The sequence below is a fragment of the Pituophis catenifer genome, unplaced genomic scaffold (genome assembly GCF_029215685.1).
Source record: "Pituophis catenifer annectens isolate HBS135680 unplaced genomic scaffold, rPitCat1.0.hap2 SCAF_1, whole genome shotgun sequence".
Taxonomy (NCBI): domain Eukaryota; kingdom Metazoa; phylum Chordata; class Lepidosauria; order Squamata; family Colubridae; genus Pituophis; species Pituophis catenifer.
Window position 1 is genome coordinate 348,897,261 of NW_027256881.1, and position 15,892 is coordinate 348,913,152.

At 42.8% G+C, this 15,892-nt stretch overlaps 1 protein-coding gene across 1 annotated transcript in view; it reads right to left on the reverse strand.

The window, feature by feature from the left end:
- Positions 1-2,633: 2,633 nt before the first annotated feature.
- LOC139312734 (vomeronasal type-2 receptor 26-like) overlaps positions 2,634-15,892 on the reverse strand; it is a gene marked incomplete at its 3' end in the record, with an annotated part of 33,576 nt that continues 20,317 nt past the window's right edge. The window contains exons 4-6 of the mRNA XM_070937766.1: positions 8,584-8,820; positions 4,232-4,361; positions 2,634-3,490 (exon numbers count right to left, since the gene is read on the reverse strand). Of these exons, the coding sequence (XP_070793867.1) occupies positions 2,634-3,490; positions 4,232-4,361; positions 8,584-8,820 (1,224 nt within the window). The remainder of the gene's footprint in view (positions 3,491-4,231; positions 4,362-8,583; positions 8,821-15,892) is intronic.

Genomic DNA, 15,892 nt, shown 5'->3' on the forward strand with positions numbered 1-15,892 from the left:
TCCATGGGATGTAGTTGTGACCACCTGTGAACTAGATCCATGCCCCCCTGTTAATGACATGGTTGTTAAATGAATCTGGCTTCCCCATTGACCTGACTTGTTGGAAGGTCAGAAAAGAGGACCCCGGGACACTGCAACCGTCATAAATATGAGCCAGTTGCCAAGGGCCCAAATTTTGACCACATGCCCATGGGAATGCTGCAATGGTCATAAGTGTGAAAAACAGTCATAAGTCACTTTTTTCAGGGCCTTTGTAACTTTGAACGAGGATGGCCTGTATAATGTCACATAAGGGTTTTAAACCTGTATTAACCTTATGGTTAAAAACCATAAGGGTTTTATTGTCTGTATTTTATTTTGGCTGTTCACCACCCTGAGTCCTTCGGGAGTAGGGCGGTATAGAAATTTGATTAATAAATAAATAATAAATAAATAAATAAATAAACTCCTTCTGTGTTTAATTTTTATATTGATTGTATAGTTTTTGGTTTTTGGTTTATTTAGATCAATAGGCCAATTTTAAATAGCACATTTTCTCCTTTTATTGTAAGATGTTCTGCACTCAGAAAATAAAATAAATAAATGAAATCACTGTTTTTGACCCCACCTGAAACTTCACCTTCGCTGGAGCTCCAGAGTTTTCTGCAATGCTGCACAAACAGCCAGAGGGAAGCAGAACGAATCACTTTGTCACAAGGCCACATGGTGCAATGACAGAAGCGGCCACCATATTCCAAGGGACCACAACTGAATGAGGCCACTGGTGGCTGCTACCAAAATCATGCTGGAAGTGCTTGCTAAGTGAATCTGTCCCAACATTGATGAAGAACATCATTTGTTTATGCTTTACAGACCTGTGAACATGGTCAATGTGTAGTCTGGGACAATTGGCTACATCCACTTCATCCCAGCCCCCTCACGCCAGCTGACCCATGGCATTCACCCCTCCCTAGCTGCTATGGTTGACACTCCCCTCTTTGCAAACTGGATACCCCAGGCTGTGGCAGGAGTGATCATGGTTGCCTTTTGACTCCCTTTGAGCTGCCCCACTTTGGTTCAATGCAAAGGGTGAGCACATGGGCCAGACAGCTTCTGTTCCCACCATGCAGCAGCCAATCCAGTGCTTCGGTTTGCTGATCAATTCCATGGCCTGAGGTGTGCAGTTTGCAAAGAGGGGCCCACAAGCTGTAACCTGCTGTCAATGCAGGGCAGGACTGTGCTCTCTGTACAACTATCTGGGAGGGAAAAAAATTCAATCACTCCTGGAGTGACAGAGCCTTTAATTTAGGAAGCATCATCTATGGCTCTCCAGTTGGGACCACCGGTTGCATAATGCCTTTGCTGGCCTTGCTGGTGGACAGAATGTCAGGCCTGTCCCAGCTTAGACATTTAGGAAAGAAAAATCCTTGACTCTCTTTGTAGAGTTGGATATACTTTTACTAAAAGTCAAGTGGTTACAGCATAAGCAAAACCAGATCTGAAGATTTCTGTATAAACCATGTAATTTCCCCTACTCCCATATGTCCCAAATGTCATCTTGTTAGTGTCCAATGAGGTTAAAATTAGTTGTTTTGGTAATAGTTCTAAAGTTTGATGCTTATTTGGTGGCCCTTTGCATTCTATTCCCATGCCTCTGTCCTTGGATCGTTCAGTCATTGTCTCTGGTTGCAAAGTTACTATTTCATCATTGTTGCTAAACAAGCACTATCTGTCATGTTTATATCTCTATTAAAACTGCTTAAGCCTTCAGGCTCCAAATGCAGGACCAAAAATCAATAATCAATTCTCACAGCACTATTGTTTGTTAAGAGTGTGCCCAGGGTAAATTTTCTCCAGAGAATAGTGGGAGGAACTCTTGAAGACCAAAGATTGCACTCATATTTATACATTTGAGAAAGAAGGAGAAAATGATTTATGCATAAGGTGGTATAATCATACCTATTCATAATTAAAAAACTATCAATTATGTTGCCACTCTTCTACTGTTACTATCTTCAACAGAGAAATATTCTCTTAATAAAAAAGTATATCAGTTACGTTGCCATAGAAATGTTGATAAAGCTTATTGAAAGCCAGAGAATTGCTATTTTATGGGCCAGTTAGCACACATTCCTCCATTATTTCTATTTCCCACATGAGAGGCCATTTTATGGAAAGGGAGATGTCATTAAAAATAACTGAATACTGGTAGAGAACTCTATAAAGTCTCAGACGTCTAAGGAAACAACCATATAGGCCTAAAAACACTAATTCCAACTCTTTAAAACACTATTTTAAAAAATAATTAAATTGAAAAGAATGGAATGAGAAAATGTCCTCCTTGAAATAATGAATACATCTTTAATAACTAGTTTTCCATCAACATTAGGCACTGGACAACACAAGGATATTTTGAAGGCATGATAAACAAAAGGCTGGGTGATTGCTGTTGACCACAGGTAAATTCTAACCAATTGTGGCATTTGATAAGGAATTTTTTAATGGAAAAATTCCTCTTTGAAGACATTATTTTTTTTTAGAAATCATCATATTCTAAACATGCCACAAAGAGAAATATAAATATAAAAAGCAGATCCCGGCATTAGTTAGACATTCTTGTTTCTTACTATATTTTCTCTACAATTCAGATCAGGCCTCAGCAGAATAATGTAGCATTTGGGGGAAAAGATACAAGCCAAGAGAGCAGCTCCAGAGGCCAAAATGGAGAAGATCTCCACAGCCACCATGGACTTTCCTTTGGTGCTCAGGTAGGTGGGGAGGAAGGAGACCCAGACACTGCAAAAGACCAGCATGCTAAAAGTAATGAACTTGGCTTCATTAAAACTATCAGGCAATTTCCTAGCTAGAAATGCCACTGTGAAACTGACAAGGGCCAAAAAAGCTAGATAGGTGAGGACCATGTAAAACATTAAAGCTGAACCTTCCTTGCATTCAAAGACGATCTCTCCAAACAAGGAGTGGAAATCCAAGTTAGGAAATGGGGGAGAAGTTGTCAGCCAGGTGGCACAAAGTACTGCTTGGACCAGGGGACAGGCTAAGACAATGAAGTTGGTCAGTGGTTTTCCTAAGAGTTTCCTTGACCTGTTCCCTGGCTTGGTGGCCATGAAGGCCAGAACCACCATGACAGTTTTTGCCAACACAGCAGAAACTGCCAGGGAAAAGAGAATGGCAAAGGCAGATTGTTGTACAAGACAAGTGATCTTCCCTGGTTGACCAATGAAGAGGAAGGAGCAGAGGAAGGAGAGCAGGAGGGAGACCAGGAGGATGTAGGTGAGTTCTCTGTTGTTGGCCTTAACAATCGGTGTGTCATGATGTTTATAGAAAATCACCAGGACTGCAGATGTGCTCACAGAGAGAAAAAGAGTGAGAGAAACTAAAGTGTATCCCAGGGTGTCTTGATAGGCAAGGAAGTGGATCTTCTTGGCAATGCAGTGGTCCTTGTCCTTGTTGGGATATTGGTCTTCTGGGCAGGGTTCACAGTGAGCAGCATCTGAAATCAAGAATCTTTGGTTAAGAATTCATTCATTCAAGCAAATCATGCTGCACTTATAATGATTCTACCATAGATTAGCCAGTGACGAGGATGAGTTCAGTTCTAGCTATCCATTCACTATTCAATTCTACGAGTAATGTGTCTTTCAATTTGAGATTGCTGCCTGTTTTCTCCCCTACTTTATAATGGAACCCACAGAAGATCTATAGATCTGTTATCCGGGAATGTTGCTATTTGTTTATCTGTACATGATCCCTGCCTTAACCTCTCTGCTTTGTGCTTCAAATCTGTTCATTCAAACTTACTTGTTCGCTCCTACTCTATCAGAGAGACACTGATAGATATATCTCCTCTTTCTCTGGCAGGTCTATTTCCTCAGAGTTTGATAGTATAGATGGATGAAGCATGCCCTAAGTAATAAGAATTAAAGCTTGGACTGAAAACCCCACTTCCTTAGGAAAAGATTAGAATTTGGGTTTCACAATTAGATATTAGAGGAGGAGTTGCAATGCAAGTTGGAGATTCATAAATTCTGCCCTAAAACTATCCTGCATGGAACTGCTGAGGATTGGGAAAGGCAACTTCTGTGGCCAGGGCAATTTAGATCCATCAACTGAAAAGTTCTAGTGAAAAGTACGAGTGCATGCCAATCATATCAAAAACGATCACAATAAAGAAAATAGATTTAATGAATGTCTTCTTTGATCTTGGAAGATCTACTTTTGAAGTCTGCTCTACCTGTCTGATTAGAAGTGGTCCCTTTTGGACAAGCATCACACTGGTAGCAGCAAACTGGCTCGCCCTCTGGAACTCTTCTCCTCTCTCCTGTATGGCATCTCTTCATGCCATATCTGGCAAAGGGGATGGTCTGAAAGAGAAATATTTGAAATTACTTAAGCAATGAACTTGCTGCATTCATTCTTTCCCTCATTCCTATTTCCCTTTTTTATTCCTACTTCTATCTTCAGATTCTCTTCTTAAGAAATAGATAGCCACCATCTATCAAAAACCAGGAACAGGTGCTGGGGGATTCAGGCCATTGGCACTCCCAACCTACCATCAGATGTTGGAGATTGGAACTGGGATCTCAGCCTGTAGAGGAAGGCTTGTGACTGAACTACAGCATTTCTAAAAAAAAAGAACCATGAGGATACACTGAGCATCAATGGTCCATGGAAATCACTGTTGCTTGCTGTAATTGCATCCTGCATTTCAAACAGATATTGTTCCCTAGGCTAACCCTTTGTGGAATGACACAAATCAGGCATCAAACGTGGTACATGCAAAGCTGATTTTACACCAAATGACTGCCAAGGTTTCTGACTCAATTGATTATTTTTCCAGTTAGAAAGATGTTGTACATCTCAAGAAGAGAATGAATCTTTCCTTCAATTTACAACATTTCCTTGCAGCTCACCTTTGTGCCCCAGATGATTCCATCAGATTTAATGGTGAAATCTTGTCCTGGGGGAGCCTCAGGATTTACTTGCCCAACCTTCTTGGGGAGAAAAGATTGATTGGGGAGGAAAACCCAGTTGAGAAGATCATAACGAGCAGATCCCAGTCCATCTTCTGAGAAGGAGACTTCCTCTCCAGCACTGTTGTTGAACTGCACATTCCTCAAATAGGGAAGAATCTGAAAGAAAGGAGACCTTCAGAAATAGGAGTGTTTGGGCTACAGGTATGGTTATGGCTTCTATCAGAACATGGTGACCATCTTGAGAAGATGAGTTCATGTCTGAAAAGCTAGAGGAGTTCTCTTGGTGGAGAACTGAGGAATCTGCAGTAACACCAAATATTTAACTCTGAAACTACAAATGGTTTTCCTTTGGTCCTTTGTATCATGGTTTCTTCAAATCCAGCTTTATCAGAATAAGTACACTGAAAGATTTTAGTGCCACATTCCAAAATTAATCATATTTTTTAAATTAATTAATTAATTAAATTTATTTATTTGTCAATCATATATAAGATAACAAGTAAAAGTATAAACAGGGATTTGGATACATGAAAAGATTAAATAAAAAGGAATATTAGGACAGGGACATTAGGCTTGTTGGTATGCTTATGCACGCCACTTACAGACGTCTTGGGAATGGGGTGAGGTCAACAGTATACAGTCTAAGGATAAAGTTTTGGGGGTTTGGGGAAGTAACCACAGAGTCAGGTATTGCATTCCAGGCATTGAGCACTCTGTTGCTGAAGTCGTATTTTCTGCAAGTGAGTTTGGAGCGGTTTACCTTGAGTTTGTATCTATTGTGTGCTCGTGTATTATTGTGGTTGAAGCTGAAGTAGTCATTGACAGATAGGACATTGTAGCAGATAATTTTGTATACTACACTTAGGTCAGACTCGAGGCGGTGTAGTTCTAAATTGTCTAATCCCAAGATTTTGAGCCTGGTAGCATAAGGTATTCTGTTGTGAGCAGAGGAGTGGAGGACTTCTCTTCTTGTGAAATATCTCTGGACTCGCTCAATTGTATTAATGTCTGAAATACAGACAGGCAGATGAGCTGTATTCAAGAATTGGTCTAGCAAAGGTTTTGTATGTCCTAATTTGCAGTATAATATTACCAGAAATGAAGCTTTGCAAGATTAGAATAACAACTCTTAATGCTTTTTTGGCAATGTTGATACAGTGAGCTCTGGCACTTAGATCATTTGAGATGAGTACTCCAACGTCCTTGACAGAGTGAGGGTCGTCTACGAGGTCGTATATGGTTTTCCTCCTGTAATACTTGATTACATGTAGTTTTAAATATTTACTTTGTCCTGGGGTCTTGTAACCGATAAATTCACTTTAGCAACAATTAAATAATTGGTATGAGAACAGAGTAGAATTCCTCTGATTTTCTCTGCCTGAGAACTGAACAGAGCAAGAACAAAGTCTGATGAAATGGGCATCAAGGAAAAGGAAAGGCTTGTTTTTTCTCTTCACTGTCCAGAGAAGTTCAATGTCTATCCATTAATGCAGAAAAGTCTGATGGGTTTGAGACAAACAACCCATTAAGACTATTTTGAGTCCTGCTTTATGTGCTCAGGTGAACCAAGATTTGCTGCATTCACACTACAACCTGAGCAGTACGATAAATGTAAAACTGGACAAATTGGGTGGGGTCAAACAGGATGTTAAATGATAGAAACATAAACCAGGGGTAAGAGGAATTGAGTGTCTTTCTACAAGTTGGATTTGGGTTATATGCTGAGGGAAACGGAGGTTGTTCTGCAACTGTCTCAAGTAGGACTTCTACTGACTTCTGGAAGCTTCTTTCTCAAACACAGCCAGATTGTTCTTTTGCTCTCAGCTGACATCTACTCCCTGTCATGGTTACCTCCTAAAACTCTGGCATCCATTGAAGCCTTTCAGGACTTTATGGATCTTATGGACAGCTCATTTGGTTTACTTCTCTTCTCCCCCCACCCCCGCAAACTCTTCCAACAAAACATTATTCTTATTTCATCTCTTTCTAATAATTGCTTTTAATACATTTTCCTTTCCAAGGAAGCCACAGAAATTACCTGCCATGACTGGACATTGGAGATTCTCTTTCCATGCCTCATAATGTTTGGTTGGGCTCTGGGTCCATACATTGCATGTAAAGTGTGTGCCACAGCAAAAATGGCATTGTAGATATTGTAACTTTCACCTGTCATGCTTGTTTCAAAAATGTAATTTGGCAGATTCTTCAGATTCTCCTTTCCTGTACATTGTTTTTCCCTCTTTGGAAGGATCTTGCCTGGCTGGTGAATCTTGCAGCCAAAGACTATTTCCCACCACGGAGGGAGAAATACATCCCCTTGTGGGTTCAAGGGGTCTAAAGACAGAACAAAATGATTGAATTCTGAGATATCCCCGGTGTGGTCCCTGAAATGCAAGACTCCATGGAAAGGCTTTAGAAATAGCAAGGTGTCTTCAGATTCATGCAAACTAAGTTTCCAATGGGAGGTTAAGATCCAAACATTCTGCAATGTTGTCTTGATCAATTTTTCCTGGACAGACAAAAATGCCTGTACACCAATAGTACAATCGAAGTCTCCAAACAGAATAATCACTTCAGTTTTTGACCAAGTCTTTAAATTGAGAAGTAATTTTTCCATTATAATCTGAATATTATCTAATTTCAACCTTTCAGTGAAGGCCAGGCAGATCTCCTTCTCCTGGAGCATTGGCATCAGAATTGAAATGAAATGTTCTCCCCTGTCATCTTCAGGGGCCATAAGACCAACCCAGTTCCACTGGAAATACAGGAGCAGCTGCACTAAACCCACATACTGAGGAGATTCCTTGGGATTAATCTGGAAGAAGGAAGGATAAACTCTTCTCTCTCCCTGAGAGAACCCAAAGCCAACACCGAGCTGGAGAAAAAGAGATTCTTTTTTCAAAAACAAAGTAAAGTTAGATATTTAGGGGTCACCATTGTGTGGTTTGTGGCCCCAGCAGTCAGGTTGTCTCATTTTGAGTGGCAAGCTTAATCTCCTTCCCTTTTTAGGAAGATCTCCCAGCAACACATTTTGATGTCACATCTTTGTTATATGCCCCCTCCCAGAAAAAACTACCTCTTTTACTTCTGAGTATGCTTCTGATGTTTATGTCAAGCCCAGCCATGGCTTGTCACAAGAACGTTCACACACACAACGCTCCTGCAATGATTCCAGGAGGGGATGTGCACCGGGTGGCTAGGTTTCGGTTGTGGTGGAGGCACTAATGGACTACTGGGGATGGTAGAACGGATGCGAGATGAGGGGATATGTGGCCGATGAATCAACATCATTGTAGCTTCGGGAACGTCATGATCCCATATCCTGGTTAGAGTGAGCAGGAAGTGGCTGCCAAACACCTGAGACGCATTACGAGGGTGGGGTGCAGGCGGCGCGGCTTGTTTAAATTGTGCTGAGAGGTGTTTGCTCTCAGCGCCGACTTTGTATGGAGCATTCTCGTCTTTTCCTGATTCCCGTGTATAGTGAATTAAACCAAACACTGATCATCCAAACACAGTGAACTGGCTTTGATTGTTTCAGCGTTCACATAGATGTGGATTGGAAAGTTGAGAGTTTGTCTACTCCATACTGTGTCCAAGAGAGCTCCCTTACCTGTGGCACCTTAAAGATGCTGAAGATGGAGGCCATCTGCCTCGAGGATTTGGCACTGAGACCACCAATGATGGAGAACAGAGTGTCCTTCATGTCGCAATTGTACCCTGGAACCACTTGGCCTCGTGAGGAGAGCATGGAGAGGCTGTTTAAGGAGATAGACCTCTCCCTCTGGAAGTGGCCATAGATGTGGAAGCCAAGGGTGATGTTGGGGAGCAGAAGAAAATCCTTATTGATCTGGGAGACAGCAAACATCAATGCAAGGGACTGCTGGTAGTTACTGGGTATAAGACTGTAGTGAGAAAAATATTGGAGAACATTACAGGAAAGCTTGTACATGGCTGTAGAATTTGCTTCACTATTTGTGGGGAATTCCCCACTGTTTGGGGGGAATTCTGGGAGCAGAAACTCCCAAATTTTACTGGGTTTGGATTTCCCTTGGCTAAACTTGGATGACTTTGTGAGAAAGGAGACAAGCCTTTCCATCAATATCATGGACTGTTTCATACTCTCTATCATCCCTGCCATATTCACTTTGCTTCGGTAGCTGAAATCCTTTACAACTGCTCCCATTTCAATGTAATTCTTTCAGGTCTCTCTTGGAGCAGCTTCTTCAGGTGTGGTAAGGATTGCTGAGCACAGGACTACAGTGGGGGTCACCTCACAGGTTTACTGAAGGCTATTATTCATGAGTAATGCTGATTCCAACACTGAGAGGGATTTTTGTATCCTGGACACATGAAGAGTGCTGAACTTTTATTTGAATTTTCTACCAGAAGTTACTGGTGAGATTAATATTATAATTCAACTTCTTCACTAGGCCAGCACAGCTTCCCTCTTCATTTTTGTTGTTTATCATCTTCTTGATGAAGAGATTGAGAATTCCAGCATATTTCAACAGCTTGCTATTTTATTGAGAAAAGCATAAAATGTGCACTGCATCAAGACAGTACAGACTCTAGAAGTATTTCTGAAAAAATTTCCTGAATTTAAAGCAAAGAAAACAATTATCTGCATATTTCTCCTCCAGTTGAAACTTACGCACTATCTATAGGAAAATTCATTGTATCAAAGGCTGGGAGAACAGACATTACAATGGTTCCCAAGGGCAAATTCCCACCAATAATGAGATCACCAGGCTTATAGTAGCTTTCCTTTAAGTCGATATAACCCCTGAAAACACAGATGGTTTTCAGACTCTTTGCTGTAGTTGGAGCCAGGAGCCAGAAAAGCATCAGCAACAGCAGTAGCATGACTGTCAGTCTCGTCTCCTTCCCTCCTAGAAGAGAAATCAAGGTTTATGCAGAAACTGATTTGAAGGTTTCTCCTGAAATCTCACTGGACTTTTAGCAGATCAGACACCACCTGTGCCTCCTGGATGTCCCCAGGACAAATTTATAGCAACTATGCTTCCTCTTACCTGTGTTTAGGCTGTGACCATAGAGGAAACAAAGGCATGTGAGTCTCTTCCAACCCAGGAGTGAGCTCTTTGCAAGGCTGGCTAAGGTGACACGTTCTGCCCACCCCATCTGGTGAATTCAGAGATATTTTTAAAGCAAATTTTATCTTGGAAGATTTTTGTGCCTAGAAATCCACAGGGGATACATGAAGCATGTATCTGTTCTTCTGATAATTGCAGGGAAGAGCCATTATCCTATCCTTTTAGCAACAGCTGCTCTTCATGCAGGAGAATGGAAAACATGTTTGTGTCTCTTGTAATTCACAGAGCAGATGGAGTCATGGAAAAGTTGTGTTGTTGACCTATGTGAAAGTGACCCCTGCAGAGAAGATAATAGGAATGCTACTTGGGAATAGTGGCACAAGGCATAAATGGAATTTGAGGAAGAATCTCAGGATATTAACTGCAATTTTTTGGCAAGATTTGAAAATTTCTGTTGCTGTATGCTAAGGGTAGGAATTGTCATCCGGGCGTCTCTTTTGGTCTTTTGGGGTGCTGCTCCCCAAATTACCAGGTCTGAAATTCTTTTCTAGAAGATTCAGTCACAGGACCAGTTGGGATCATTGCCACTGTACCAACCTTCCTGCTGCAGAGCAACCTCAATATCTGGGGCTCTGGAGGGCATTTCATGGTTGACTGTGGGGTTCCCTAGACTTAAGGTCTTGAGATATGTCAATTTGCCATCTCTAGAGCAATCCTTAGAGGCATTTCAATATGGCCACCATCCTTCTTGGCTCAATTCAAAACAGACCACTTCCAATGGGATCTGGGGAGGAGCTATCCTGGTCCCCTTTGTCCTGGCCAGATCATGGCCTGATAACTTTGAGATTCTTTTCTGCTACCCCTCTCTGCAGGGAGGCTGGATCTCTTCGACCAGTCCACTCTTTGTGTCTAATGGGATTCCAAAGGGAACTGAGGATTATACCCCAGGCTCTGCTGTGTGATCCCTCTGAGGCCTTGGCCACTGCCTGGAATAAGAAAGCTACTGAGGTCTTGGATGGGATCAAACACATGCAACCTCTCTTGGACCATTGTCCCCAACATGCCCCATGATTCAATTGACGGACCTGAAAAGGATCAAGGACACCCAGAGCTCTGCTGAAGGAACATGACAGATGAAGCTGACTGAACATGAGCTGGAGCAGGGGTGTCAAACTTCATTTCATTGAGGGCCAGATCAGGATTTTTGTTGCCCTTAGGGGAGCTGGGTGCGGCATGGCTGTGTGGTTGTGGGTGGATGGGTGGGTGTGGACAGGGTGGACATGGCGAGCTAGATGTCCCTCATGTTGGGGGGTGGGACCAGGCTGATCCACTGGAAGAGACTCACTGACCCTCTCAGGCCACACAGGGAGGTACAGATGGCAGCATGAGTCATCTGACCTTTGAGCTCCCAGGGCACCAGGACTCCACAGCCCTGCCCCACTTCCCTGAGGGGCTGCCTGGGCTCACTTGCCTCCTGCTCCAGGCTCTCTCTCCTTGCCCAGTCTGGGCTTCCTGGACTGTGGGGAGGGGCTGAGGGACAGTGGGGCTCCTGCTGGAGGGCTCTGCTACTGCTGGTGCCACTGCTTGAAGGCGAGGCAGGGGGTGAGGCTGTGTGGTATGTCTGAGGGGTCCCAATGTACGCTGGTGTAGGGTATGTAGGTCAGCTCTGGGGCTGGGCTCAGGCAAGGCAGAGTAGGAAGGGGAGTCCTGGCTACCTCTTGGAGATGGGACTCCCTGCCCTTCCCATATATGGGGCCATTGTGGGTGGGGAAGTGGGTGGGAGGCTCATCCCACATTTCTGGTGGAGCTGGAGGAAGAGGTTTGGACAGCACAGGCTGAGCCTCATGGTGGAAGCAACAGGAGCAGGTGGAAGCAGATGCCTGGGGGAAGGCATGAGGTTTGTTCTGCAAGGGGGCCATGCATCTGCCTGCCCTGTTCCAGCTGGGATGGCCGTGGGCAAGCAAAAACAAATGGTGGGACAGAGTGGGTGAGTGAGTAGGCAGCCACCTGGTGCATTCAGCAGGCCTGATCACGTGCCGCCCCCCACGGCTCTGCCTCCCCCTTTTGCTTGGAGGGCCAATTTGGCAGTCCCAGTGCTTGGACCCACCTGGCCAGCATGGGCTGTGACTACTGCCAGACGCTGTTGGACCCTGTGCACTTGTCCCCTCCTGTGTGTGGACTGGGGTGGGAGGGGCCTTGTGTTTGACATATCTGAGCTAGAGCTTCTATTAAGGCCTACCTCATGGCACTACAAGCCTCAAAATGTCAATATTTCTCCATTCTTTTTGCACTTCTTATAACACTGAGTGACACCCGTGGCCTTTTCGAAGATGATCTGGAACCTTCTGGGTAAGGGTCATGTGTAGGTTTTCCTTCAGGCCTCACAGGATGTTATAAAGGTGGTGGACCGTAACTTTATATGTTTACAATCTATTAAATAAATGAGCCTCACGAAGATTTTTAAACTAAACTGTTTTATTTACGAAAATAAACAAAGCCTATTCAACAGAATATCCGTTGTCAGTCTCTTCCTTGAGTATCTTGTCAGCTCTTTCTACAGTCGCCCTGTACGATTGGAGTTTGGGCCTTTCTTCCTCAGAAGGGAGAGGCTTTAGGGCCTTCAGCTCTGCCTCTGATCCCGAACTGGGTTAGCCTCCTGGCAAGCAGCTCCTTATATGCTGACAGTTAGTGACAGTTAGTGACAGTTAGTGACAGTTAGGGAAGGCATAGAAAAAGCCCGGGAGATTCAAAACCAGGAGCTGCACTCTGATTGGCCTATTCAATTATCTAAGCCAAAGGCCATTAATAGGCACAGCAACTGTGAGGGAATTTTTTTTCTCACACTCACAGAGGAATTCTGGTTGATAAAATTGCTTGGATCTCTTCCCAGTTGGAGGCCAAGCATGATGTGGATCCTATGGAGAAGGCTGGGGAAAGGACTTTTGCAGTAATTTAGGGACAGTTTGATCCGGCTGATCCCAAGGATGTCGACAGAGTCCATGGGATGTAGTTGTGACCACCTGTGAACTAGATCCATGCCCCCCTGTTAATGACATGGTTGTTAAATGAATCTGGCTTCCCCATTGACCTGACTTGTTGGAAGGTCAGAAAAGAGGACCCTGGGACACTGCAACCGTCATAAATATGAGCCAGTTGCCAAGGGCCCAAATTTTGACCACATGCCCATGGGAATGCTGCAATGGTCATAAGTGTGAAAAAAGGTCATAAGTCACTTTTTTCAGGGCCTTTGTAACTTTGAACGAGGATGGCCTGTATAATGTCACATAAGGGTTTTAAACCTGTATTAACCTTATGGTTAAAAACCATAAGGGTTTTATTGTCTGTATTTTATTTTGGCTGTTCACCACCCTGAGTCCTTCGGGAGTAGGGCGGTATAGAAATTTGATTAATAAATAAATAATAAATAAATAAACTCCTTCTGTGTTTAATTTTTATATTGATTGTATAGTTTTTGGTTTTTGGTTTATTTAGATCAATAGGCCAATTTTAAATAGCACATTTTCTCCTTTTATTGTAAGATGTTCTGCACTCAGAAAATAAAATAAATAAATGAAATCACTGTTTTTGACCCCACCTGAAACTTCACCTTCGCTGGAGCTCCAGAGTTTTCTGCAATGCTGCACAAACAGCCAGAGGGAAGCAGAACGAATCACTTTGTCACAAGGCCACATGATGCAATGACAGAAGCGGCCACCATATTCCAAGGGACCACGACTGAATGTGGCCACTGGTGGCTGCTACCAAAATCATGCTGGAAGTGCTTGCTAAGTGAATCTGTCCCAACATTGATGAAGAACATCATTTGTTTATGCTTTACAGACCTGTGAACATGGTCAATGTGTAGTCTGGGACAATTGGCTACATCCACTTCATCCCAGCCCCCTCACCCCACCTGACCCATGGCATTCACCCCTCCCTAGCTGCTATGGTTGACGCTCCCCTCTTTGCAAACTGGATACCCCAGGCTGTGGCAGGAGTGATCATGGTTGCCTTTTGACTCCCTTTGAGCTGCCCCACTTTGGTTCAATGCAAAGGGTGAGCACATGGGCCAGACAGCTTCTGTTCCCACCATGCAGCAGCCAATCCAGTGCTTCGGTTTGCTGATCAATTCCATGGCCTGAGGTGTGCAGTTTGCAAAGAGGGGCCCACAAGCTGTAGCTTGCTGTCAATGCAGGGCAGGACTGTGCTCTCTGTACAACTATCTGGGAGGGAAAAAAATTCAATCACTCCTGGAGTGACAGAGCCTTTAATTTAGGAAGCATCATCTTTGGCTCTCCAGTTGGGACCACCGGTTGCATAATGCCTTTGCTAGCCTTGCTGGTGGACAGAATGTCAGGCCTGTCCCAGCTTAGACATTTAGGAAAGAAAAATCCTTGACTCTCTTTGTAGAGTTGGATATACTTTTACTAAAAGTCAAGTGGTTACAGTGTAAGCAAAGCCAGGTCTGAAGATTCTTGTATAAACCATGTGATTTCCCCTACTCCCATATGTCCCATATGTCATCTTGTTAGTGTCCAATAAGGTTAAAATTAGTTGTTTTGGTAATAGTTCTAAAGTTTGATACTTATTTGGTGGCCCTTTGCATTCTATTCCCATGCCTCTGTCCTTGGATCGTTCAGTCATTGTCTCTGGTTGCAAAGTTACTATTTCATCATTGTTGCTAAACAAGCACTATCTGTCATGTTTATGTAGCTATTACAACTGCTTAAGCCTTCAGGCTCCAAATGCAGGACCAAAAATCAATAATCAATTCTCACAGCAGTATTGCTTGTTAAGAGTGTGCCCAGGGTAAATTTTCTCCAGAGAATAGTGGGAGGAACTCTTGAAGACCAAAGATTGCACTCATATTTATACATTTGAGAAAGAAGGAGAAAATGATTTATGCATAAGGTGGTGTAATCATACCTATTTATAATTAACAAACTATCAGTTATGTTGCCACTCTTCTACTGTTACTATCTTCAACAGAGAAATATTCTCTTAATAAAAAAGGATATCAGTTACGTTGCCATAGAAATGTTGATAAAGCTTATTGAAAGCCAGAGAATTGCTATTTTATGGGCCTGTTAGCACACATTCCTCCATTGTTTCTATTTCCCACATGAGAGGCCATTTTATGGAAAGGGAGATGTTATTAAAAAGAACTGAATACTGGCAGAGAACTCTATATAGCCTCAGACGTCTAAGGAAACAACCATATAGGCCTAAAAACACTAATTCCAACTCTTTAAAACACTATTTTAAAAAATAATTAAATTAAAAAGAATGGAATGAGAAAATGTCCTCCTTGAAATAATGAATACATCTTTAATAACTAGTTTTCCATCAACATTAGGCACTGGACAACATGAGGATATTTTGAAGGAATGATAAAGAAAAGGCTGGGTGATTGCTGTTGACCACAGGTAAATTCTAACCAGTTGCAGCATTTGATAAGGAATTTTTTAATGGAGAAATTACTCTTTGATGACATCATATTCTAAACATGCCACAAAGAGAAATATAAATATAAAAAGCAGATCCCGGCATTAGTTAGACATTCTTGTTTCTTACTATATTTTCTCTACAATTCAGATCGGGCCTCAGCAGAATAATGTAGCATTTGGGGACAAAAATACAGGCCAAGAGAGCAGCCCCGGAGGCCAAAATGGAGAAAATCTCCACAGCCACCATGGACTTTCCTTTGGTGCTCAGGTAGGTGGGGAGGAAGGAGACCCAGACACTGCAAAAGACCAGCATGCTAAAAGTAATGAACTTGGCTTCATTAAAACTATCAGGCAATTTTCTAGCTAGAAATGCCACTGTGAAACTGACAAGGGCCAAAAGTCCTAGGTAAGAGAGGACACC